The sequence below is a fragment of the Diaphorina citri genome, unplaced genomic scaffold (genome assembly GCF_000475195.1).
Source record: "Diaphorina citri unplaced genomic scaffold, Diaci psyllid genome assembly version 1.1 scaffold294, whole genome shotgun sequence".
In the NCBI taxonomy this organism is placed as follows: domain Eukaryota; kingdom Metazoa; phylum Arthropoda; class Insecta; order Hemiptera; family Psyllidae; genus Diaphorina; species Diaphorina citri.
The window spans coordinates 4,036-30,991 of record NW_007377730.1 but is presented as its reverse complement, the minus strand read 5'-3'; the positions used below and the strand labels follow the sequence as shown (position 1 = coordinate 30,991).

Below are 26,956 nucleotides of genomic sequence, written 5' to 3'. Positions count from 1 at the left end.
GACTAGATTTCTTTGACTGGGTTCTCGCCAGAGAGTGTCTGCATTAAACCAAAGCTAATAGTTATCCAAGAGTCACCGCGGTTAGCACTAGTGGTTTTGCAATGCAGAGGTCGGAAGTCGGTCTATAGATTGTCAGGTGTTATGCATTTCCTGCGAATTCCAACACCGTGTTACATAATAATAGCACCATAACTCAATTTCCTATTCCCATCAAACGAGTGCAAACCATACCAAGATATTAATGAGATCTTCTTATCTATTTGGTGCTCTTTGGTCTAAACTGGTTACTGGTTGTTAATCTACAGACTGGTACACCAATCAGAACAGGTCTGTCATCTGTCTGGCTAGAGCTAGACCGGTACTTTCCTTTTCTATTTCGTCTAGTTCTAGAGATTCTGGAGGCTTTGCCAATTGGTTTGTGTGAGTTGTGGTAACCCGGAGCATGGGATCATGTGGTGTGTTTGTTGACATGTAGCATATGACATGTGATTCCATGTGGTGTGTTTAGTGAAATGTGAAACAGTCTGGTCAAGTGTCAAGTTGTTGGCACATTTAGAACGTTGGAATCTTTACATGTTTCTATTTAATACCGACTGTGGTCGTTACCTCTTTGAAGAAGCTACTAAATCGTTCTCACAAGACTGAGTGTAAGTAAATTTAGTAAATCTTTTCTATATTATTTTTTTTTTGTTTTATTACAAAGAGCCGAAAAAAACTTCGACTCTACCGGTAACCGAACTCGGGACCTCCGATGTGCACGCGTATTTTGATATCACTCGGCCATAGTCATAGATTTTGCTCTTTATCATCATCTATGAACTATTATGTACTAGGTAAGAGCATCTCTTTACTTGTATACTACTTTCGTACAACTGCTGATTCCCAATCCTGATTACCTTAGATGTAGGGGCTAGGCCTACAATGATTTGTACTTAGCTGATACTCGCGAGGTACTTTGCAAATGTCATTTTACTCTCACTACAATCCTGACATTTTCTAGTGCGATTTGGCTTAAACTTTGGCTGACTCACGGCCGACCGTATTGGGCTAGGCTGTCTTACGAAACAATCAGGCTCACTTTCTGTTTTTACGACTTGAATATGTAAAATGATGGCTTTAAGTACCGTGTGTGCTTGTGACATATTGATTTACATGCATGGAAATATTTTCAAGTAGTGTCGGTAAAATGTGAAGTAGAGTACGTGCATTGTCTGGTTTTGCAATTTCAGTTCTCACTGTTGTCTGTTCATTCTTTGAAATGATAAGATGAACAAGATTATTTTATCTATTTAGGACTTTGCAAACATTTCAAGGTAAGCCTTTATCTCACAAATCACAGGATAATATGTAAAAAGGACGAGGACATTAAGTCAAAACTAGTCAAAAGCTAAATCCAAAAGGCGAGGCGTATAGTAAGGGCGCACCTTTATAAAACTTTCTCTGTTTCTTGAGAATCACAACACAAAATCGCCGTACCTAATGGCTATATTTAGTCCATCCTTACCAAATAGGTAAATCTCTTGTAAAAATTGTAAGTACAAATTGAAAGTCGAATAAGGCATATCCAAGGATGAAGGTAGATCAAAACCTTATGAAGATGATCTTCGCATCTTTTACCAAATCTAGAGTACGGATTTCCCCATGTTTAGAATTAGAAGCAGTAGTGCAATACCAGCAGTCAACTTTTCAGAGTAACTAGAAACCAAGATCACATTGTCTTGTGGCTAACTTTGGATGGAAGAGGAACTTACAGAGGAAAGAGAACAAAAAGAAGAAGAATTAGAAATTAAGAAGGAAATTTTCAGAACTACCAAAAGGAATGAAGGTAGTTTGAAAACCAACATTCGCTTCCTTATCAAAAGCTTTGTGACTTGAACTTATTTTTCACTTGCCTAAACTTACGACTATACCTTACGGATATACTCCTAGATACCTATATGCCGATGAGGCTTATTTCTAACTGAAATATTTCTCATAGCAGGAACCAATCATACCATTGAGGGTATTGCGAGAATCTCGGCTCATCTGGTGACTTTCTAGAAACTTTAGGCAAAGACTCATCTTCTCACACTGCTTTCTAAACCACAGCCATATCAGAGGTCACTGGAGGTTTGAAGATGAGACGCTGTGCTCAATCCTGGCTTTCAGTGATATGTGGCTAATATACGATGTGCTTAGGAGACTTCAATACATATAGATCTGTGTGAACAGAGATACATATAAATAGACAGATATACAGATATAGGTGTCATAGGTAGTAGTAGACAGATATCTGCCTATACCACCTACCTATGTATACCTGCCTAGGTGTGGTGTGTTTAGTGAAATGTGAAACAGTCTGGTCAAGTGTCAAGTTGTTGGCACATTTAGAACGTTGGAATCTTTACATGTTTCTATATTTAATACCGACTGTGCTCGTTACCTCTTTGAAGAAGCTACTAAATCGTTCTCACAAGACTGACCGTCGTATGTATGAAAGCCAAAGTTAAACTTTAGTTTAACTTAAGACGAACAATGTTGCCAATTTCATGTCATTTCTTGAGATAACTGGCTAGATTTCATGAAATTTGGCAAGATTTTCATTTCAAGTTAAACTAAAGTTTATCTTTAGACTTCATACATACGGCGGTGAGTGTAAGTAAATTTGGTAAATCTTTTCTATTTTTTTTTTGTTTTATTACAAAGAGCCGAAAAAAACTTCGACTCTACCGGGAACCGAACTCGGGACCTCCGATGTGCAAGCGTATTTTGATATCACTCCACCATAGTCATAGATTTTGCTCTTTATCATCATCTATGAACTATTATGTTTATGTACTAGGTAGGAGCATCTCTTTACTTGGATACTACTTTCGTACAACTGCCGATTGCCAATCCTAATTACCTTAGATGTAGGGGCTAGGCCTACAATGATTTGTACTTAGCTGATACTCGGGAGGTACTTTGCGAATGTCATTTTACTCTCACTACAATCCTGACATTTTCTAGTGCGATTTGGCTTAAACTTTGGCTGACTCACGGCCGACCGTATTGGGCTAGGCTGGGTCTTACGAAACAATCAGGCTCACTTTCTGTTTTTACGACTTGAATATGTAAAAAGATGGCTTTAAGTACCGTGTGTGCTCGTGACATATTGTTTTACATGCATGGAAATATTTTCAAGTAGTGTCGGTAAAATGTGAAGTAGAGTACGTGATGCATTGTCTGGTTTTGCAATTTCAGTTCTCACTGTTCTCTGTTCATTCTTTGAAATGATAAGATAAACAAGATTATTTTATCCATTTAGGACTTTGCAAACATTTCAAGGTAAGCCTTTATCTCACAAATCACAGGATAATGTGTAAAAAGGACAAGGACATTAAGTCAAAACTAGTCAAAAGCTAAATCCAAAAGGCGAGGCGTATAGTAAGGGCGCACCTTTATAAAACTTTCTCTGTTTCTTGAGAATCACAACACAAAATCGCCGTACCTAATGGCTATATTTAGTCCATCCTTACCAAATAGGTAAATCTCTTGTAAAAATTGTAAGTACAAATTGAAAGTCGAATAAGGCATATCCAAGGATGAAGGTAGATCAAAACCTTATGAAGATGATCTTCGCATCTTTTACCAAATCTAGAGTACGGATTTCCCCATGTTTAGAATTAGAAGCAGTAGTGCAATACCAGCAGTCAACTTTTCAGAGTAACTAGAAACCAAGATCACATTGTCTTGTGGCTAACTTTGGATGGAAGAGGAACTTACAGAGGAAAGAGAACAAAAAGAAGAAGAATTAGAAATTAAGAAGGAAATTTTCAGAACTACCAAAAGGAATGAAGGTAGTTTGAAAACCAACATTCGCTTCCTTATCAAAAGCTTTGTGACTTGAACTTATTTTTCACTTGCCTAAACTTACGACTATACCTTACGGATATACTCCTAGATACCTATATGCCGATGAGGCTTATTTCTAACTGAAATATTTCTCATAGCAGGAACCAATCATACCATTGAGGGTATTGCGAGAATCTCGGCTCATCTGGTGACTTTCTAGAAACTTTAGGCAAAGACTCATCTTCTCACACTGCTTTCTAAACCACAGCCATATCAGAGGTCACTGGAGGTTTGAAGATGAGACGCTGTGCTCAATCCTGGCTTTCAGTGATATGTGGCTAATATACGATGTGCTTAGGAGACTTCAATACATATAGATCTGTGTGAACAGAGATAAATATAAATAGACAGATATACAGATATAGGTGTCATAGGTAGTAGTAGACAGATATCTGCCTATACCACCTACCTATGTATACCTGCCTAGGTATTTAAGGTAGACCCACACGCAATGGCAAAGTGTCAAGCAGCGTTCACAGGATGGTCAGGCGATCGCGATCAAGATTGCCTCGAACCTTTGGATCAAAGGATTTTGGTTGGATTAAAGAAAAGTTCAAGTCAAGTAGTTAGAGTGTTGGCTTGTAGTTTGGACGTTACTTGATATTTTCATTTAATGTCACTTCACATAAACATCGTCTATGGTAGCGTTAAGACAAATACCTATGTATAGTGCCGAAGTTCGACCCCAGGAATCTCTCGGACTCTTTATCGTAACGTGGTGTCATCAACTGTAGTTCTACTGCAGAAGTAGGTCTATGGTAGGTGTTGCCTCATCTTCGAATGTAACTCCCTAACAATATGGAGACTTACTGTAGGGTTAGCCAACCCTCAGCAAGATATCCATAGACACAACCTAACTAAAAAGCTCCTGAAGATCGCTCGGATCTTCGAGCTTAGCTAGGAAACAGCTTAACCCCACACACAAAAAGCCCAAACTGAGGCTTAGGTGTAGGGGCTGGTCAGCCCCAAAGGACGGGTTGAGCTTCTACGAATCTAATCTAATCTAATGGTAGGTGTTTGATATACATATTGAATATTCGTACAGGTAAAAGAAAGATAATAGGCTATAATAATTGCTTTTTCTAGTTTCAAGGACCTTGATATTATCTAATAGTTCACTGAACTCATGGAAGTTGCAAGTATGAAGCTCTATACGAGTACCCACAGTAATTGGTCTAATGAGTATTTTTCCTTTGTTTGTTTGCAGGTGAGTCATTGATATTGTATCTGCGTGTCTGTATGTCTGTACAATTGTACATGGGTGCTATACCTGTACAATAGTACATTGGTGCTATATTGTACAAATTGTATGAATTCAGAAATAGGTACGGAAAATTATCCATCCTTCTATGTACATATTATGTCTGTGACTCATTCTGTAAGTACTTTTGCATGTCTGGTAACCATTACCTACCTTTTTTCTATGTAGTAAGTTTGTCTATATTTATGTCTAACCCTGTTTGGCTTGTTTTTTCTTCAAACAAAATGTTTTTGTGGCCTTTTTCTTGCTTTAGCTATACAATTTTCGATTTTAGCTTCCACTTACGGACTGGTAGGCTTGTGTAAGCCCTGAATTCCTAGTGATCTCACAGCATGACAGATCCTCTTGTTAGTAGCGAATACAATAGTCCGTCCCTTATACCTTTTTATTACTATTGTAATAATAAAGGAAGGACGGACTAAAAAGCCTACGAGTGAGGCGAAACTCGAGTCGGTGTAAATAATAATCCCCAACTAAGAACCCTAGTCAAATAGAAAATAAGGTAAGCCATTAAGTATATTTCTAGAACACCAAATGGATAAATATCCAGATAGCTCTATTAAAACAAAGACATAATTCAAACTAAAATGGAGAAGTCGTACAAAATATATTATGAGTTGTGAGATACCTTATTTTATGGACTTCTCTTTAATAATTAGGTAAATCTCTACAAATAAATCACTAAAATCAGGTGCTAGGTGTTATTCTAATTGATATTCCATGTCTTGAAACATGGGAAGAAAGCGTCAAACATGTAAATACCAAAATACGATCTCTTTAGAAGAGGTTTGATAGAGGGAACTGTAACAACGGATAACGCAGGTCTTATCACCCCAAAATCAAAGTGAGAAGAAGGACAGGATAGGAGAAAGTCAGCCGATCCAGGAACAAACATTATCTCTTTAGGATAATAATATCTCTTTAGGATAATAATTATTATGTGGTCAAATTCTCAAATAAATGAGGATAAAATTCCATACCTCGGCTGGGATTGAACCCACGCCCTCTTGTTTACCAGGCGAGCGCCTTGACCACTACACCACCGAGGCAGGTAAAGTCCGTCCCGGGCGGGAATCGACCCACGAGCTATCGCTTACAAGGTAGACGCTCTACCCTCCACGAAATGACTATACTAGGTCGATTCTTTTGTTATTTATTACTTTCTATTTTTACTTGAAGTACCCATGTTCTTATGTATTTGCTTGCTTGCAACAACCCTGTATGTGCTGGTCAATTATTATTATTTTGAGGAAATATGAAATGATTGTAGGAGTAAGGAACCTGTCTTATTAAGCACCGTAATCCTGTCATATCCAACATCTGAGGCTCAGGCCAAATCCTTACCAACATTAGAACCGTACGGTAGGATTATTAGGATACGCTGCCTGACTATACAGTGAGCAATTACCGTAGCATGATGAGCAATAAGCACCTATAGGTTGTATTGAAACTCGCGGTGTACTGATATGTATCGTAATTATTCATCATATAAGTTTCATAGTGGACAGGGTCGTATTTAGAGGGCCCAGGAGGCCCTCCCTCCCCCTCCAGGTTCATTTTTCTCCTTTACTGTAGGGCGAGACTACGAACTGAACAGCTGATTCAAGATCACAATGCACGCCCAACACCTACGCAAACAACAACAAACCAACCTCAGTCATCTTGCAAAGTCCGATGATGGGACTGTCGAAACCCGGTTGACTACGGATCATGATCATTACATGGACGAGATCAAGATTGAGAATATGAGGTAGGTAATACGTGAATTTGAGTCTTTTTAGTCTGATGGGGTCTACAATCTTATGTTACCTCTGAGCATGTATTTCCCTAATGGTCGTTGCTTATTGTAAGCATGCTTGGAAACTACGCCCCGAGACATTAAGTCAAAACTAGTCAAAAGCTAAATCCAAAAGGCGAGGCGTATAGTAAGGGCGCACCTTTATAAAACTTTCTCTGTTTCTTGAGAATCACAACACAAAATCGCCGTACCTAATGGCTATATTTAGTCCATCCTTACCAAATAGGTAAATCTCTTGTAAAAATTGTAAGTACAAATTGAAAGTCGAATAAGGCATATCCAAGGATGAAGGTAGATCAAAACCTTATGAAGATGATCTTCGCATCTTTTACCAAATCTAGAGTACGGATTTCCCCATGTTTAGAATTAGAAGCAGCACTAGAACAACAGCAGTCAACTTTTCAGAGTAACCAGAAACTAAGATCACATCGCCATGTGGTCAACTTTCCATAGAAGAGGAACTTACATAGGAAGAAGAAGAAGAAGAAGAAGAAGAAGAAGAAGAAGAAGAAGAAGAAGAAGAAGAAGAAGAAGAAGGAGAAGAAAAAGAAGAATTAGAAATTAAGAAGGAAATTTTCAGAACTACCAAAAGGAATGAAGGTAGTTTGAAAACCAACATTCGCTTCCTTATCAAGATCTTGTGACTTGAACTTATTTTTCACTTGCCTAGACTTGCAAGTATATACCTTACGGATATACTCCTAGATATATTATGCTGATGAGGCTTATTTCTAACTGAAATATTTCTCATAGCAGGAACCAATCATACCATTGAGGGTATTGCGAGAATCTCGGCTCATCTGGTGACTTTCTAGAAACTTTAGGCAAAGACTCATCTTCTCACACTGCTTTCTAAACCACAGCCATATCAGAGGTCACTGGAGGTTTGAAGATGAGACGCTGTGCTCAATCCTGGCTTTCAGTGATATGTGGCTAATATACGATGTGCTTAGGAGACTTCAATACATATAGATCTGTGTGAACAGAGATAAATATAAATAGACAGATATACAGATATAGGTGTCATAGGTAGTAGTAGACAGATATCTGCCTATACCACCTACCTATGTATACCTGCCTAGGTATTTAAGGTAGACCCACACGCAATGGCAAAGTGTCAAGCAGCGTTCACAGGATGGTCAGGCGATCGCGATCAAGATTGCCTCGAACCTTTGGATCAAAGGATTTTGGTTGGATTAAAGAAAAGTTCAAGTCAAGTAGTTAGAGTGTTGGCTTGTAGTTTGGACGTTACTTGATATTTTCATTTAATGTCACTTCACATAAACATCGTCTATGGTAGCGTTAAGACAAATACCTATGTATAGTGCCGAAGTTCGACCCCAGGAATCTCTCGGACTCTTTATCGTAACGTGGTGTCATCAACTGTAGTTCTACTGCAGAAGTAGGTCTATGGTAGGTGTTGCCTCATCTTCGAATGTAACTCCCTAACAATATGGAGACTTACTGTAGGGTTAGCCAACCCTCAGCAAGATATCCATAGACACAACCTAACTAAAAAGCTCCTGAAGATCGCTCGGATCTTCGAGCTTAGCTAGGAAACAGCTTAACCCCACACACAAAAAGCCCAAACTGAGGCTTAGGTGTAGGGGCTGGTCAGCCCCAAAGGACGGGTTGAGCTTCTACGAATCTAATCTAATCTAATGGTAGGTGTTTGATATACATATTGAATATTCGTACAGGTAAAAGAAAGATAATAGGCTATAATAATTGCTTTTTCTAGTTTCAAGGACCTTGATATTATCTAATAGTTCACTGAACTCATGGAAGTTGCAAGTATGAAGCTCTATACGAGTACCCACAGTAATTGGTCTAATGAGTATTTTTCCTTTGTTTGTTTGCAGGTGAGTCATTGATATTGTATCTGCGTGTCTGTATGTCTGTACAATTGTACATGGGTGCTATACCTGTACAATAGTACATTGGTGCTATATTGTACAAATTGTATGAATTCAGAAATAGGTACGGAAAATTATCCATCCTTCTATGTACATATTATGTCTGTGACTCATTCTGTAAGTACTTTTGCATGTCTGGTAACCATTACCTACCTTTTTTCTATGTAGTAAGTTTGTCTATATTTATGTCTAACCCTGTTTGGCTTGTTTTTTCTTCAAACAAAATGTTTTTGTGGCCTTTTTCTTGCTTTAGCTATACAATTTTCGATTTTAGCTTCCACTTACGGACTGGTAGGCTTGTGTAAGCCCTGAATTCCTAGTGATCTCACAGCATGACAGATCTTCTTGTTAGTTATACTATTGATACTGATTGTTAGTAAATAATAGGCTAAGTAAATATACTTACTGATAATGTTCTATGTAGCTATAGTTGATCGTGGATGGTTTCCAGATCACCAAGAAGATTATTAAAGATACCAACATAGATACCGTGCCATTACTCACTTATCTGTCTTCGGTTATGGATAACACAAACAGACTAGTTTTACTATATCAGAGTTATAATATCTACACCAAAACGTACATAGCTCTATTTCGCTTAGGTAGGTAAAGGTATTTATTTTACTTATCGCTCAAGATATTTTACTTCCGGAGAAATTATGCCTGTGGGGGGGAATCGAATAGAGAGTCGTTTATAATGGGAACTTGGGAGTTGTCTGATCAGCTGTAGAGTGGTCTATAAGTTCAAGTGATCCATCAACTCTTGACCTTAATGATGCAATTGTTGTTCCACATAGGTATTATATTCAATTATTCATGAATTAAAATTTCATTAGATTTGTTTTGTTTCGGTGGCGTAGTGGTCAAGACGCTCGCCTGGTAATCAGGAGGGCGTGGGATCGATCCCAGCCGAGGTATGGAATTTTATCCTCATTTATTTGAGAATTTGACCACATAGTAATGGAGCTCTAAGGGTTAGGTGGTAGAGAATGCCTAAGGCGTTAACCTCGCCTAGTGGTTGCCTTCCACTCAAGAGTCTATTATTATCTATTATTTGTTTTGTTTTTATTTTACTTCTTGATTAGGAATTTACTAATATTTATCAATACCTACCCTTCATGAATTCGATAAATCGTCTTCTTTTTTCCCCCGAAATTTCATAAAAATTTGGACAATCAGGAGATCAAGACAATAAACTGATCGTAAAAATGTTGAAAACTCTCAAGCTGAACTTGACCTATTCCGCTTTCCCTGATCCCTTGATTATTTCGAGCATAATTTGAATCAAGTACATGGGTTCCAGACTAATCCAGCTACCGAAGTTCTAACTATATGTATAGGTGCCCACCAACTTGTTTGTATCCACAAGTTCGGAACATTTATGAAAAGTTAACGCTAGAGCGAGCGCGCTTCCTGTGGATTTATCAGCTATCAGAATGTCTGCTTGAATTAACCCGGGTGAGAAAAGACTTGTTAGGGAATTAAACAAACTCATTTTGTGTTTCAAAATTAAATTGATCCCAAGGGCAAGGGATCCTTTACAACTAGAGTTTGCCTGAACCCCTGAAGGCATGTGATGTGTTCCAATTTAATCGACCCCGCATTATTTTATTAGATGATCGGACTGTTGAGGATGGATCAAGTGACATTAAAAGATGGATCTGTCATCGGATATTTTATTGAAATTACCAGCTGAGAGCTGATGAGTTGCCAATTTAATCGACCCCGCATTATTTTATTAGATGATCGGACTGTTGAGGATGGATCAAGTGACATTAAAAGATGGATCTGTCATCGGACATTTTATTGAAATTACCAGCTGAGAGCTGATGAGTTGTTCCCACTGAGCATGAAAGGGTTAAAGTAGAGTTTCATGAATGCAATATGGATGAGTAGGAATTAGAAGGTACCTACTAGGTACTGTAGGTATAGGTAATTATTTTGTAAGTATACCATACCCCTATATTTTACCTAGGTACTATTGTACTATGAACTTTATTGATACCTCTGCTTGTTATTTCAAGGTTACTGTGGTGACTGGTCGGATGGGTGACCAGTTGACCACATATTTTGCAATCCTCATCATGTACCTTCCTAATAACTTGACATACCTAGTAGACTCACCCAATTTCCTTTTGGTTCCGACCGATAATAATGTGATTTGGTTCTTTTGACACATCCACTTCCCACTGAGCATGAAAGGGTTAAAGTAGAGTTTCATGAATGCAATATGGATGAGTAGGAATTAGAAGGTACCTACTAGGTACTGTATGAATAGGTAATTATTTTGTAAGTACCATACCCCTATATTTTACCTAGGTACTATTGTACTATGAACTTTATTGATACCTCTGCTTGTTATTTCAAGGTAATTGTGGTGACTGGTCGGATGGGTGACCACTTGACCACATATTTTGCACTCCTCATCATGTACCTACCTGCCTAATAACTTGACATACCTAGTATACTTACCCAATTTCCTTTTGGTTCCGACCGATAATAATATGATTTGGTTCTTTCGACACATCCACTAACAAGAACAATACTATTTAGACGTTTACTCAGTATGATGGCATGAACAATATGAACATAGGTCAAACTGGTGTATTCAAAAGAACCAAAGCATGATGAGAAATCAAATTTTGTTTCCTATTTGAAGAATTAACATAAATACCTAGGTATACATCTTTTTACCAACTAGGTAGGTAGGTAGGTATAACTATAACAAATATTATTTTAGAGCCTATAATACACCTAATACTACCATATAACTAGCTAGTTTACGAGCTCTCGAAGTACTTAAAGAGGTAGGTAAGTACTGTATTGCATTAAGTACTGACAGGACCAAGTACTTGTACTTGATACTTTGTTTCCTATATTATGATTCTTGGGTACTTTGTAAGTATATTTCTAGAACACCAAATGGATAAATATCCAGATAGCTCTATTAAAACAAAGACATAATTCAAACTAAAATGGAGAAGTCGTACAAAATATGTTATGAGTTGTGAGATACCTTATTTTATGGACTTCTATTTAATAATTAGGTAAATCTCTACAAAGAAATCACTAAAATCAAGTGCTAGGTGTTATTCTGATGGATATTCCATGTCTTGAAATGATTTGTAACATGGGAAGAAAGCGTCAAACTGGACAAACATGTAAAATCGTAAATACTAGTATAGGATCTCTTTTCAAGAGATAGAACGCAGGTCTTATCTCCCCAAAATCAAAGTGAGAAGAAGGACAGGATAGGAGAAAGTCAGCCGATCCCAGAACAAACATTATCTCTTTAGGATAAAGTCCGTCCCGGGCGGGAATCAACCCACGAGCTAGCGTTTACAAGTCAGACGCTCTACCCTCCACGAAATGACTATACTAGGTCGATTCTTTTGTTATTTATTACTTTCACAAGGTAGACGCTCTACCCTCCACGAAATGACTATACTAGGTCGATTCTTTTGTTATTTATTACTTTCTTTAAATGCTGAATACGGCCCTGATATTGGGTATAGGTTTGGTAAATACTGTTCTTACACGCACATGTTAGCTGTACTGAAGGAAGGTATTGTAGAGAAGTATAGGTAAGTATGTACAATGTACATGTACAAGGAAGAGAAGAATACTGTTATTCTTGGTAAAATACACAAAATCCCCATTCAAAATTGATGATTAAAAAAAAAATTGATAAAAAAGACATTGAAAAGTTGTCCACTGCAGCACAACTGACCAACTGTAGCAGTGGGGTCGTTAGCGCGGTGGACTTCTCATCAGGGGATTGGTTGTTCGAGTACAAGTCCAGTCATAAATGAAAATTACTAAAGGACGAATTTTCCTACAATCTCTTTGAATCATTTATCAGACTTACCTACAATGCAGTTTCTAAACATTATCTGTGTCAGCTACTCAGCTGTGATAGTAGGGTATGTCTATGAAAATGAATGGCAATAACTAGTCGCTATACAGATGTTCATAATTCAGTAATGTTCATAATTAGAATACCCACTGCTCATGCTAACAATTGAAGCATTTTATTGGAGAAGGGCGTAAAGATGAAATTCGAGCTTTGAACAAAACTGTAATGTTTTTGGTTTCCATTGAAAAGCATTGCGAGGATTTTACAAAAACTCGTGAATCTCGAATTCTCGACGGCTAATCAAAATATCAACATAATTCTTTTGCAATTGATTCTCAACAATATTTTGCATTGGAAAAGCAAGCCGTTTTACCCCAGAAAGGGTCTAAGCAGGGCTGTGCCTTTGTAGCTTAAGTAGAATCAGGTTCTTCTTGCATAAAAAGCGTTCAATCGTGTTAGTAAATTAGTGATACTGATAATGCTGTTAGTGATGATCATGATTATTTTCCGTGTGATTTATGAAAGTGCATTGTAGAGTGCAGACCTCATACATTATTAAGAAGACCTGCAGCACTTTGCTTTATTCTATTTCATTTCAGTAGATTAATAGGTATTGTACATATTGATTGAATTAGTTCTCGCTGTCTGGGCATATTCGATGAACCTCATCTTTGTATGTATACAGGGTGAGATTGAAAAGGAAAGTAACCCTAGGTACACTTTTATGTACGGATGTAATAAATGTAGACGAAATTTTAAGATTTTTTTATGTAGGTAAATGATCGCGTAGGTACTTTCTAGTTCTGTGAAATTTTGGGGAAAAATCTCGAGTTTCGCTTTATATTCTCCTTTTAGAAGCCTCGAGATATGTATGTAAATTACTGAATATTTTATAATCAGGTATAGCGTGAGTGGCTAATTAATTAATAGAAAATAGATCATTAGCGGCATACCTACTTCAAACTTATGTACATTTCATTAGATGTTTGAGTCCAAAAATATCTCACACTGTGCTTTATTCTTGACTCAAGTCCAACTTTCTTGTCATATTTCGTGCCAAAAACTTAAATGAGTTCTAATATCTTTATATTTTTACTTTCTATTACTAAAATAATGAGAAGGTATCGTTTTCCTCGCCACCCAGTAGACGAGATATGTATGTAAATTACTGAATATTTTATAATCAGGTATAGCGTGAGTGGCTAATTAATTAATAGAAAATAGATCATTAGCGGCTTTTATTATATACTTCAAACTTACATTTCATTAGATGTTTGAGCCCAAAAATATCTCACACTGTGCTTTATTCTTGACTCAAGTCCAACTTTCTGGTCATATTTCGTGCCAAAAACTTAAATGAGTTCTAATATCTTTATATTTTTACTTTCTCATTACTAAAGTAATGAGAAAGTATCGTTTTCCTCGCCACCCAGTAGAAAAAATATTCTGTTTCCACTTCATACACCGGTGAAAGCCTCCTCCATTATTATTAATTGAATTTCATTTTCTTCATTCGGATCAGTATGCTAATGTCCGAACTATGCTTTCATTAGATTTTCATGTAACCACACATCTGGTGATTCGGGATGAGGTGCTTTGTAAGCCCGCGGATCAAAAAATTCAAAATTATCAGTTTTAAGTTTTTAACTTTTACCTGATGTCATGTTATCCTGTTTTAACTGGTTAATGGAGGTCTTGTGTCCGCGCGGCCTGTAAGAACCCGCTAGTAAAAAAGTAAGTAAATAAGTAAGTCATGTTATCCTCCCTCCATCAAGACACTTGTCTGGTAAAAAGGAAGACGTGGGTTTATTAAGTTTATTTCCTGCTGAGAAATGAAACTGTAGCACCGTTTATTTGAGAATTTGACCTCATGATAATGTATCTTTTAGAGTGAGGTGGTAAAGAACGCCTCTGGCGCGTCGTTAACAGTGCGGGCGCCTAGTGGTAACCTTCTAAGAAAAAAAAAGACCTCAAAAATCGACCAAATGATCAGTAGCACCCAGTTACCTCTCACAAACCTTCAAGCACCCAAACGTTCCACGTTAGATCATTATTAATTACCATATTACCAAAAGTTAGATCATTAATTTAGCGAAGTTAGATTCTCGTGAGATGAGTTAGAAATTATTTAATAGAAACAGTTAGACTCATGGTTCTAACGACTGAGCACAGTCTAATAATATATCAAATTTCACTTTTATTTTTTATCGTAAAAAAAAACTAGCTATTAGCCGGTTCATGGTAATGTACCCATCATAATCCAGTTTTAAGTCATAATGGACGATAGATTTGAAGTTCAGACTTTAGGAGAAAAAAAAAAAAATCGTTCTTAACATAATCTGTCGGGAAAGTGATATTCGGTTTGAAAGTTCTTGAATTCAAGAACGTGAAATATAGTTTTGTTGATTAGAATACCTAATAATTTCTAGGTAGTAGACATCCTAGTTATTCTTACCGTATTTTTCTATCTATATTTCTAATCGTTATTTCAGACCCGACACAAGTCCTATTCGAGACATTAATTAGGTACTATACGAGTACGACTAGGTAGTTTGTACCAAAGGAGGATTTATAAAAGGCATTGCAAATTTGTCGACTATTCCAAAACTCAAATACCGACCCTAAGGAACGGCAGGCTTAGGTTTACTTACCAGATTTTAAGTTACAGAGCAGCTGTTCTTCACTCACAAGTCCCAAAGCTGCATGGCCTAGCATTCAACACATTGTATGAGTGCCTGGAAACTATTGAGGTATGCAATGTGCTAGGTTTTGTCAAATAAAGTGAATCCCAGTCTCATTTCTGTTTCCTTGTGAATCAGCTTAGGAATAATGTGATAAGAATATTATTTTCAATTGAGAAAACTGATATCTACATAGGTAGATAAATAGGTGTATTTATTTACAAACAAAAGCGTCACTCGTTTCTTTCTCTGTATGTTTCTATACATTTTCGATTTAAAGCCAAATCGTGAAATGGAACATCTTTTCTTATTTTAAACCATTGTTAAACTTTAGTCATCCACTTGGGACTGGTTCAGGGTTTGCATCCATGCCTATCCTAGAACGGATTAGTCCTGAAAATTTGCACCCTAACCGGGTTAGGAACTTAGGAACCCTCCAAAGTGCTCTTGACTTAACCACTCGGCCACAGAGGTGAGTCGATGAAGGTATGGCCATATTTACATCGATCGACCACAGTTCAGACGTAACTTATCGTCCAGCGATATTCGTCTTCACTTGGCCACGATAAATGTCAGTGGACATTGGAACTCAAATCCGGATGATGTGAAGAGGTTTTGACTGACTTTGTTTTCTCTCTTGATGGTACAATGGAGGTCAATACCGATCTTGCTCAGCTCCTTACTCAGAAATTGGGTGACTAGTTTGCCATAGCCTTTGCCTTCTTCGCCCTTCCTGGTCTGGAGGTTGCCTGGGGAGGAGATAACGAAGGGTTAGGTAGAACACAAAATAGTCCGAGGGATATTCAATCTTAATTTCGTTTTGATATTCTTATTTCAGTCCTGTTGGAATAGGACTGAAGAGTCCCTCTTTTTCAGGGATAGGCTACTACTGGAGTAGATGGACTCTCATTGTGGCTCTCAAGTCCATTCTTATTTGGTTGAAATTGAACTAACGCGCCCTCATATTTATCAGGCGACCGTCTTGAAGACTACTCAAACGAGGCAAGTACCTTCCTCTAACTTACCTAGACCTCCATAATGTGTGTGTACCATCCACGACAGGAGTCTGCCGTCTGTCTTGGAGTAAACTCCAACCCCCCGATTGAAATTGACGGCATCCAGCAGTTCTTGTTTGGAGTAAATATCGTTGTGGGCCCATACAGAGTACATGTAGTCAATATCAGATATGTTGAGGTCTCCCACGGTCACATTTTGAGGCACACTACGGGAGGGAGAATGAAAATCAGTTTTTTTAAAGAGGTTTGATAGAGAGAACTGTAACTGCTAAGGTTCTATCGCCCCTAAAGCGGAGAGAGAAGGAAGACAGGATAGGAGAAAGTCAGCCGTTCTGAGAACGAACCTTATGTGTTTAGGGTAGAATTCGAATAGGGTGTGATTTTAACCCGCCACCTAGCGCTACGCTCCAAAATGGACTTACAGGGAATCAGTTTTGCAGACGTTTGAGATTTTGTTAAACACAATATTCGACATTTAGTAGGATATTTTACGAGCCGATTTCCCTTTGTTATTTGGTGGAACATTTGATTCCAACATGTTTGTTTCTCTACAATCTACATTATTTCACATTCAAGCGTTCCTTGGTCGTGAAGACGGAATACTTACTGAATACTGATACTGGATGCCTTCTCGTTGCTCATATAATACAAAGTAGAGTTACAGTAGAGTTCAGCAGATTTTCCTTTGAGGTTGATGACCCTTTCGATGCTGTTCGAATGTCTTGCTAATACTGCTTCAAATATCGGGTTAGCGTCCCATCGGATTTTGGCCGTTTCTGTGAGTGCCATCTCCAGTTGCTCGTTGCCGTCTTTGTGTGTGTATGGAATTATGAAGACATTGCCATCTTCCTGGAAGAACGTGGGAGAAAAGAGTTGCTTAGATGAGGAGCGAACTGAAGCCTCATACAAACGCTGCGATTTTTCTTTCCGTCACAATCACTCGTAGGATATGATAGAACGGTTTTGCCCGGTTCCCGACAAGGTAGACGCTCTACCCTCCACGAAATGACTATACTAGGTCGATTCTTTTGTTATTTATTACTTTCTATTTTTACTTGAAGTACCCATGTTCTTATGTATTTGCTTGCTTGCAACAACCCTGTATGTGCTGGTCAATTATTATTATTTTGAGGAAATATGAAATGATTGTAGGAGTAAGGAACCTGTCTTATTAAGCACCGTAATCCTGTCATATCCAACATCTGAGGCTCAGGCCAAATCCTTACCAACATTAGAACCGTACGGTAGGGATATGTTGAGGTCTCCCACGGTCACATTTTGAGGCACACTACGGGAGGGAGAATGAAAATCAGTTTTTTTAAAGAGGTTTGATAGAGAGAACTGTAACTGCTAAGGTTCTATCGCCCCTAAAGCGGAGAGAGAAGGAAGACAGGATAGGAGAAAGTCAGCCGTTCTGAGAACGAACCTTATGTGTTTAGGGTAGAATTCGAATAGGGTGTGATTTTAACCCGCCACCTAGCGCTACGCTCCAAAATGGACTTACAGGGAATCAGTTTTGCAGACGTTTGAGATTTTGTTAAACACAATATTCGACATTTAGTAGGATATTTTACGAGCCGATTTCCCTTTGTTATTTGGTGGAACATTTGATTCCAACATGTTTGTTTCTCTACAATCTACATTATTTCACATTCAAGCGTTCCTTGGTCGTGAAGACGGAATACTTACTGAATACTGATACTGATGGTACAATGGAGGTCAATACCGATCTTGCTCAGCTCCTTACTCAGAAATTGGGTGACTAGTTTGCCATAGCCTTTGCCTTCTTCACCCTTCCTGGTCTGGAGGTTGCCTGGGGAGGAGATAACGAAGGGTTAGGTAGAACACAAAATAGTCAATCTTAATTTCGTTTTGATATTCTTATTTCAGTCCTGTTGGAATAGGACTGAAGTGTCCCTCTTTTTCAGGGATAGGCTACTACTGGAGTAGATGGACTCTGTCATTGTGGCTCTCAAGTCCATTCTTTGTTTGAAATTGAACTAACGCCCTCCTATTTATCAGGCGACCGTCTTGAAGACTACTCAAACGAGGCAAGTACCTTCCTCTAACTTACCTAGACCTCCATAATGTGTGTGTACCATCCACGACAGGAGTCTGCCGTCTGTCTTAGAGTAAACCCCAACCCCCCGATTGAAATTGACGGCATCCAGCAGTTCTTGTTTGGAGTAAATATCGTTGTGGGCCCATACGGAGTACATGTAGTCAATATCGGATATGTTGAGGTCTCCCACGGTCACATTTTGAGGCACACTACGGGAGGGAGAATGAAAATCAGTTTTTTTAAAGAGGTTTGATAGAGGGAACTGTAACTGCCAAGGTTCTATCGCCCCTAAAGTGGAGAGAGAAGGAAGACAGGATAGGAGAAAGTCAGCCGTTCCGAGAACGAACCTTATGTGTTTAGGGTAAAATTCGAATTGGGTGTGATTTGAACCCGCCACCTAGCGCTTACGCTACCATTTTTTTTTTTCAGACGTTTGAGATTTTGTTAAACACAATATTCGACATTTAGTAGGACATTTTACGAGCCGATTTCCCTTCGTTATTTGGTGGAACATTTGATTCCAACATGTTGATTTCTCTACAATCTACATTATTTCACATTCAAGCGTTCGTTGGTCGTGAAGACGGAATACTTACTGAATACTGATATTGGATGCCTTCTCGTTGCTCATATAATACAAAGTAGAGTTACAGTAGAGTTCAGCAGATTTTCCTTTGAGGTTGATGACCCTTTCGATGCTGTTCGAATGTCTTGCCAATACTGCTTCAAATATCGGGTTGGCGTCCCATCGGATTTTGCCCGTTTCTGTGAGTGCCATCTCCAGTTGCTCGTTGCCGTCTTTGTGTGTGTATGGAATTATGAATACATTACCACCTTCCTGGAAGAACGTGGGAGAAAAGAGTTGGTTAGATGAGGAGCGAACTTCAGCCTCATACAAACGCTGCGATTTTTCTTTCCGTCACAATCACACGTAGGATATGATAGAACGGTTTTGCCCGATACGCATAGTAGAACGAACGAATTTTGCCTAACTTTCATTTACATTTTGTCTTAATTCTAAATGTTCCCAAGATATGGTAGGAGACCTCTTTAAATGATTCCAGAAATGCTTCATTTCAACTGTTTTGTTTCCTTCTGGAAACCTTTATTTTTGGGCATTGGTATTCATCTAGGTTCAGGCAGGTACTTACTGATTCTAAAATTCCTACGAAAGTTCCTTGTGCATCGTTTGGTTTAATACAGAGGAGGTCACACTTCAAGGAGGGCTTCTTGATTTTCCATTCGGACATGGTCTTGATGAAATAGTAAGCCTGGAACAAACAGAAGTATTTACTGGTTACTTACTGAAACCAAACCAAAGTTATAATAATTTGCATCGTAAGTATTATTAGTAGGCACCTACTACGTATTAGGCAAATACCCACAGGCAACAGGTTACTCCATTTTGGTCAAATGTATCACCTATAATAACTTGAAATAGTAAGCCTGGAACAAACAGAAGTATTTACTGGTTACTTACTGAAACCAAACCAAAGTTATAATAATTTGCATCGTAAGTATTATGAGTAGGCACCTACTACGTATTAGGCAAATACCCACAGGCAACAGGTTAGCATTTTGGTACCATTTTGGTCAAATGTATCACCTATAATAACGTGTTTACGTCATTCACTTCTAATAAAAATCAGCATTAAATTTAATATCCCTACTCAAGAGCATATCGTCACACATTCACTTCAAAAATTGCGCACCAACACCAACAATGAACATCATTCAAAACCCCCAAAAAAACCTTATCAAATCTGTGAACATGAACACACCCTACTCAAGAGCATATCGTCACACATTCACTTCAAAAATTGCGCACCAACACCAACAATGAACATCATTCAAAACCCCCAAAAAAAGCTTATCAAATCTGTGAACACGTATACTGTTTCTACTGTTGTGATAAGAGAAATATTGCACTTGACAAACAAAGATCTGGTTGTCAAATGGCACCTAATCCACATTTATCACAAAAATGCCGAGAACAAAATCAATATAATATATTATGAGAATGGCATAATATACGGTCACTTGATCTGAACATACTTTTCGCCTAATATTTGTGATAAGAGAAATATTGCACTTGACAAACAAAGATCTGGTTGTCAAATGGCACCTAATCCACATTTATCACAAAAATGCCGAGAAATATATCAATATAATATATTATGAGAATGGCATAATATACGGTCACTTGATCTGAACATACTTTTCGCCTAATACTTCTACACACGATTATAATGAAACATTTGTCTGCAAATAAGTTTAGTTGATGATGCTACACATACAGAAATTTTATTTTGGGTTGGTTTTGAAGGTAAACTCAGTTCAATAACATACAGGTAAGTAAACGACCATTTGATCACCAAACTAACAGAATAAAATATGTTACAATGTTCTTAATAATTTCTGTCTGCTTATGGTTTATGGTTCCAATAACCTTTTTGCTTTTTTATACTTCGGTGTCTCTTTTGTTCAAAATAACCATTCAAGTCAATTCAATTATACCTGCTCGTATGTCAAACAAAACCCAAAATACTTGGAACTAGACCTTTTAATTAGTACAAATACCTAGGTGTTCAATTGTTCATCACCTTCAACATAATGACATTGTCTGGATAGTATCCCTGATATACGTACAACAATAATACAAAATGGGCTTCAAATGGAATCAAAAACCAATACCTACAACAACGTTCAGAGTCTAGACACTCTAGACTGTGGCTAGAAAGACAAATAGATTTATAAAGAGGAAATGCTATGTCTGAGTGAAATAAACGGCATACCTGATATTCCTGATAAAAAAGAAGGAACAAGGAAAACCGAAGAGAAACTTATAGCAGCACAAGTCCTTATCAAATAACCTACTGTTTCTTTACCCCTTATGAAGAAATTCTATTCAACTGCCATTAACGTGCAAAAAGACGCTCGTCTGGTAAACGGAAGAGCGCGGGATCAAATCTCTACAAATGCATGAAATTTCACCTCAGAATGCTAAATGTGTACTTGTAACTTCACATTGGGCGCGCATGTGGCGTCTGCACGATGTTCCCATTACATACGACACGATTTTTTTCCGAACGATAATTGGGAACAGGCCTTTGTACATATTTTGGACTTGCCGGAAACCTAGACGTATTAGACCCACGGAACGCATTGTTATTCGGACTTTTGTACTCTTCGCGTGTGGCCACTTTAACAGTACGAGTATTACCGAAAAGCATGTTTTACCTTGTCCGTGTACCATAGCCCCAAGACCCCCTGTGAAATCAAAGGGGGAGAAAGTTTCCTGGAATTTGTGTATTATCGGAAGTTTTAAGTTCAAGTGAAGGTCCTACACCTCCCGCGGCCTTGTGTTCTCACATGTGTGGAGTAGATAAGGAAAACAATGAGGACTTTATCATTACTACGGGGGATTCCTAGACGATTAGACCCCACTTGGAGTATCATAGTCGAACCATATAACATAGGACCCCTTTAGACTCCACAGGTGGCATTGATAAGCGAATTTCAAAAGTGATTACCGCGTGGAAAAATAGGAAATTCTGTTCGTTGAGAATGTTGATCGCGCGATTTTAGATGCACGAAAAAATATGCACTTTCCTCCTGTGACTTCTTTTGTTTCTCCACCGACGATAATGAATTCATGCTCATTTGACAGGCAAAAACTTCTTTGGTAGATTTTTAAATCATAAATTAGGTATTAACTGATTGCCTCTTTGCAATTTTTGTGGATAACACTGCATTAGTTGAAGCCTCCTTTCTTGTGGTCGCTAACTCGACTAAATTAGGTTTTTTTAATTGTCCCCATGAGGCTGTGTGCACCCCGTATTCCAAGCACAGACCCGAAAAAACTTCATTAATTAGGTACTATACGAGTACGACTAGGTAGTTTGTACCAAAGGAGGATTTATAAAAGGCATTGCAAATTTGTCGACTATTCCAAGGCTCGAACCCCGACCCTAAGGAACGGCAGGCTTAGGTTTACTTACCAGATTTTAAGTTACAGAGCAGCTGTTCTTCACTCACAAGTCCCAAAGCTGCATGGCCTAGCATTCAACACATTGTACGAGTGCCTGGAAACTATTGAGGTATGCAATGTGCTAGGTTTCGTCAAATAAAGTTAATCCCAGTCTCATTTCTGTTTCCTTGTGAAGGTTAGCTCACTAATATCAGCTTAGGAATAATGTGATAAGAATTTTCAATTGAGAAAACTGATATCTACATAGGTAGATAAATAGGTGTATTTATTTACAAACAAAAGTCTGACGCTGTCCGAAAGCGAACCGGGGTCTTCCCGTGTCCAAGCCTAGTTTGATATTCCCTCGGCAATGGAAGTTGCTAATTTAGGTAAATTTAACAAAATTCATAGGTAGTTAGGGAGACCTCTGTACCTTTAGTTTTCCGGGATGAATTATTTCTTCAAGAGTTATTTTATGTACTCAGGTAACTCAGGTAGGACTTAGCCTATTATGCAATGTGAACACTATTAACTTACGTGTATTGATAGAGGCCAATCAGCTTTGAGAATTTCACAGAATTGGTCCACCTGGTCCTGTGGTATTTCCATGAGAACATCTTTGGCTTCAACACCATCCTTGGGGATTTCAGCTAGAATGTCCTTGTTGAACACCATGTTTTGGCGAATTAAATCTGAAAACAAGACATTATATTTGATAAGATTGAAAAGATGTATTGAAAATATTTGATAAGATTGAAAAGATGTATTGAAAAGATGAGAAGAATAATGGAAGGTGAAATAGAAGGAACAAGATCAAGAGGAAGGAAGAAATTCGGAATGCTGACCGACATCTTGCAGGGAAAGACTTTTCAAGAAATAAAGGAAGAAGCACAAGATCGTGAAAGATGGAGAAGAGGATCATGAATCAGAAAAGTTGAAGTTCACGGTGGTACCTGTCCTAGGACAGATTTACAACTATATAAGGTCCCCCACCTAAGACCAAAACCCAAGAACCCATCCTATACCAAGAACCCAACCAGTTTGCAATACACCACCGACATTCTTACTCTTTGGGAAATCTTGTGATAAAGAAAAAATAATGTACGAGCCTACAATATAAAATAAAAGGACCCTCAAGGGTTTAAAATCTAATCAACGAATTTACTTTTCCTACATAAATTGCGTATTTTACCAAAATCGGACCAACAAACAAACAGACAGTCATAAAGTTTCGCTGTAGGTAAGCTTTTTTTTCAAATCCCCAAAAGATTAATTCAGGGGGGGGGGGGGCGATCACAGTTCCGATAATCTGTACAAATTCTGAAAGGGGGCGATCGTAGAGAAAAGGTTGGGAAACACTGATCTAGGTGTTACCTACTACCCATGCACATGAGATCTATTGGAATATTGTGTGAGTGCCTGAAAATATCTCATGGTATGCAATGTACAATGAGATACCTGAACAAGATACTTTAACGTGATCTTGAAGTAAATGTATTACTGAATTGAATTGATTTATTTATTTGGTGCTTTTCAACACAGGGCTGTTAAGCACAAGTCAAGTACATAATACAAACAAATATACATTAAAATACAACAATATTAATAAAATAAAATACTTAAGAAGAAAAAAGAAAAAGAGAAAAAAATACAGCAAAAGTTATCTACCTACCTACCTACTTATTTGTATTAGGTACCTGTACCTACCTAAATTCTTTATGGCTTGTAATAAGTATGACTGTTTTGTGTGATCATAGGTGGTATGTTTTAGCATTTGAAACACCATTAAAATCAATTTGATGTTATCGATCGACATCGCGCGCTTGACCGTAGACTGTAGTGTAAGCGCTGCGCTGCTTAGGAACACTATATTCTTACATACACCCACTATCCCTAGCCTAGTCGCCTAGCCCTCTATCAGTCATGAAGTCATGTCAATCCAGACATGAAAGATCTTATGTCACCCTCCGCTCCAATTATCACCAAGACGACAACACTATGATCACCACACGACATTTACCTCATCACAAAATGTCACTCAATGATAGAATGCCAAAGGGTGAAAGGCTAAACGGATTATGGCTTTATTGTTACATAGAAATGGCGAAATGTCATTTCCAGCTATAATACCTAAATTATACAGGGTGAGATATGAAATTGGTCCCAAAAGTTTTCTATAATGTCCGAAAACGATTTTCATCGGACTGCCCCGCTTCTGTGGTCGTTTCACACACAAAAAAAAAAAATCACTTCGGAGTCTTGACCGAAGCGTATTCGGAAAATTGACCCCCTACCCCTGATTGTACACAAAGAGGATACTGAAAAGTCGGGTTAAGATTGTACGAATCCCTCCCCTGATTCCTTAGAATCTTAGAACCTCTGCTTAAATTTTCTACATAATTATGTACGTACTTTTCTAAATCACCCTGTAGGAACTTAGTTTATGTTTCCAGTCTGATTGAAATCGACACTGTTCCGAAGAGTTTAGAAACAAGATAGTGGTGATAACAGATTTGATGTGACATCTAGGATGAGGGTGTGAAGTTGTGGCAATCCCTATGTATTGTCTGTGTCTAGACTGAGTAAAAACTCTCGAGTAGGGATATATTGAGCCAGACTTCATGGAAAAAAGGGCGGACTTGAACTTCTGAATATTCCGACCTCATAAGAATATTCTATTGTCATCCAAAATACTCGTCAGCTAGCCTAGTTAGGTAGGAGGGAAGTGCATTTGCATTGTAGGGCCTAGGTCGCACTTAAATTCCGGTCGCACTTCCCCCCTTTTAAAATTACTCATATGTCATTGAGTTGGTCGAATGTCAGGTCAGTCCAAATAGATTTTCAAATAGGTAAATGGTAAATGCAGTTTCTTTGTGTTATTATGTCACAACTTTGGTGCTCACTGCAGCATTGTAGGATTTTCCCAATATCTCAATAATCCTAAAATCCAATGTTTACCTACCATGCTGGCACCGGTCGCTATGCGCATTTATATGTCATAGCTACTCATTTTCCTCACGAGGCTGAGTGGGCCCCGCAACAGCCAGTCACGGAATCAATCATTTGCATGATACAAAGTTCATGACCCCGCCGGGAATCGAACCCGGGCCTCCCGCGTGCAAGGTGAGCGCAGTGACCACTACGCCATGGGAGCTGACAGATTTTCAAAGAGAGTGTCTATTGATCTCTTTCTTGTTTCCTTTCTCTCTTTCTTCCTTTTAGATGACCTAACACTACGGACAGTAGATCGTTCGCGCTCGGTATCAGTTTGTTCATGTCTCTGGTGACACATTTCTTTTGACTTATAGACCTAATCTCTTAGGGTGTCAACAGTATCAAGATGTAATCTCTTAGAGTGTCAACAGGATAAAGACCTAGTCTGTATCATCATTTATGTCTTCTATCAAAATCCAAAGATCATTTCCCGTGTTGGTGGTTTCTTGGAATCTTTTGATAATGTTAACTGTACCTAATCAGTAGTTACTGTAGTTAGTTACCTGCGCCTAGTCTGTATCATCATTTATGTCTTCTATCAAAATCCAAAGATCATTTCCCGTGTTGGTGGTTTCTTGGAATCTTTTGATAATGTTGACTGTACCTAATCAGTAGTTACTGTTGTTAGTTACCTGCATCTAGGAGTTATGATCTTTTCTATGTAGAGTAGTGTCTACCATTTTTGTCCGGGATTGAACCTTATCTGTTTAGGTAAAATCCGCTCCGGGCGGCAAGGTAGAAGCGCTACCTTAGAGGGTAACTAGGCTGGCATATATATTAGATACCTATGTTTAATTTAGACAGTAACAATACTGCAAGTCGCGTACTCAAGCCAATGTTAACAATACAGACTGCATATACAAGACGACCAAGCTAATCAGATTATGAGTAACCATCATGAGTAATAAAATTCAATTTGTAATAATACAAATCAATAACTCATAAATTAAATTAATGGCATCCGATTTTATTGGCTTGAAACTGATTGCACTGATAACTCTTATCAGTGTGAGCTCACACCTTTGCAAAAACTATGGAAATTTCATTAGGTACACAGGGGCTTATTGTACAATATGGAATAAAAAAATAACTTACAAAATGGAATCATAACAAAACCACGAACAATGTTGATAATAATGAGAATAAAAACAACAGACAATAAATGCTTCTAGTTTCTAGAATGTTTCAATTGAGTGTTTTCGATGGCTGAGGCTTCAAAAGAGAGAGCGAAAGATTGAAAAAGAGAGAGAGAGAGAGAAAGGAAGGAAAACAGAAAGAACAAGCTGGGCCCGTCCCTCTGGGAATTTTTCAGCCCGTAGTTTATTCGATCGTGATTAAAGAAAATCAGTTAGCGAATACAATAGTCCGTCCCTTATACCTTTTTATTACTATTGTAATAATAAAGGAAGGACGGACTAAAAACAACAGACAATAAATGCTTCTAGTTTCTAGAATGTTTGAATTGAGTGTTTTCGATGGCTGAGGCTTCAAAAGAGAGAGAGAAAAGAAGGAAAACAGAAAGAACAAGC

At 38.1% G+C, this 26,956-nt stretch overlaps 2 protein-coding genes across 4 annotated transcripts in view; one reads left to right on the top strand and one right to left on the bottom strand.

The window, feature by feature from the left end:
* LOC113466570 overlaps positions 1-5,164 on the top strand; it is a 35,570-nt gene extending 30,406 nt beyond the window's left edge. Inside the window, exon 2 of one of the 2 annotated variants that reach the window (XM_026822110.1) lies at positions 5,081-5,164. In XM_026822110.1, coding sequence (XP_026677911.1) covers positions 5,081-5,084 — 4 coding nt within the window. In that variant the 3' untranslated portion in view covers positions 5,085-5,164. The remainder of the gene's footprint in view (positions 1-5,080) is intronic. The other variant, XM_026822109.1, reaches the window with a different exon arrangement.
* A 10,398-nt stretch (positions 5,165-15,562) lies between these two features.
* On the bottom strand, positions 15,563-23,145 carry LOC103507162. 2 transcript variants are annotated; one of them, XM_026822107.1, is made up of 6 exons: positions 22,971-23,145; positions 19,615-19,734; positions 19,060-19,301; positions 18,476-18,672; positions 18,109-18,214; positions 15,563-16,028 (listed from the first exon to the last, which is right to left on the bottom strand). In XM_026822107.1, exons 1-6 carry the CDS (start codon positions 23,106-23,108, stop codon positions 15,938-15,940), a joined length of 894 nt encoding a protein of 297 aa, XP_026677908.1. In that variant the 5' UTR covers positions 23,109-23,145; the 3' UTR covers positions 15,563-15,937. The 2 variants fall into 2 exon arrangements, with proteins under 2 accessions (XP_026677908.1, XP_008469835.1); XM_008471613.2 differs by lacking the exons at positions 18,109-18,214; positions 18,476-18,672; positions 19,060-19,301 and adding exons at positions 16,411-16,607; positions 17,009-17,250 and having other exon boundaries at positions 15,563-16,134.
* Between the last annotated feature and the right edge of the window lie 3,811 nt (positions 23,146-26,956).

Excerpts from the sequence above, each read along its gene's own strand:
- LOC103507162 (XM_026822107.1), bottom strand. The coding sequence starts at position 23,108 with ATGGTGTTCAACAAGGACATTCTAGCTGAAATCCCCAAGGATGGTGTT. Across the intron at positions 18,673-19,059 it reads GCATCCAATATCAGTATTCA|TGTGCCTCAAAATGTGACCG; the intron begins GTAAGTATTCCG and ends TCCCTCCCGTAG. Across the intron at positions 18,215-18,475 it reads CACACATTATGGAGGTCTAG|GCAACCTCCAGACCAGGAAG; the intron begins GTAAGTTAGAGG and ends TCTCCTCCCCAG.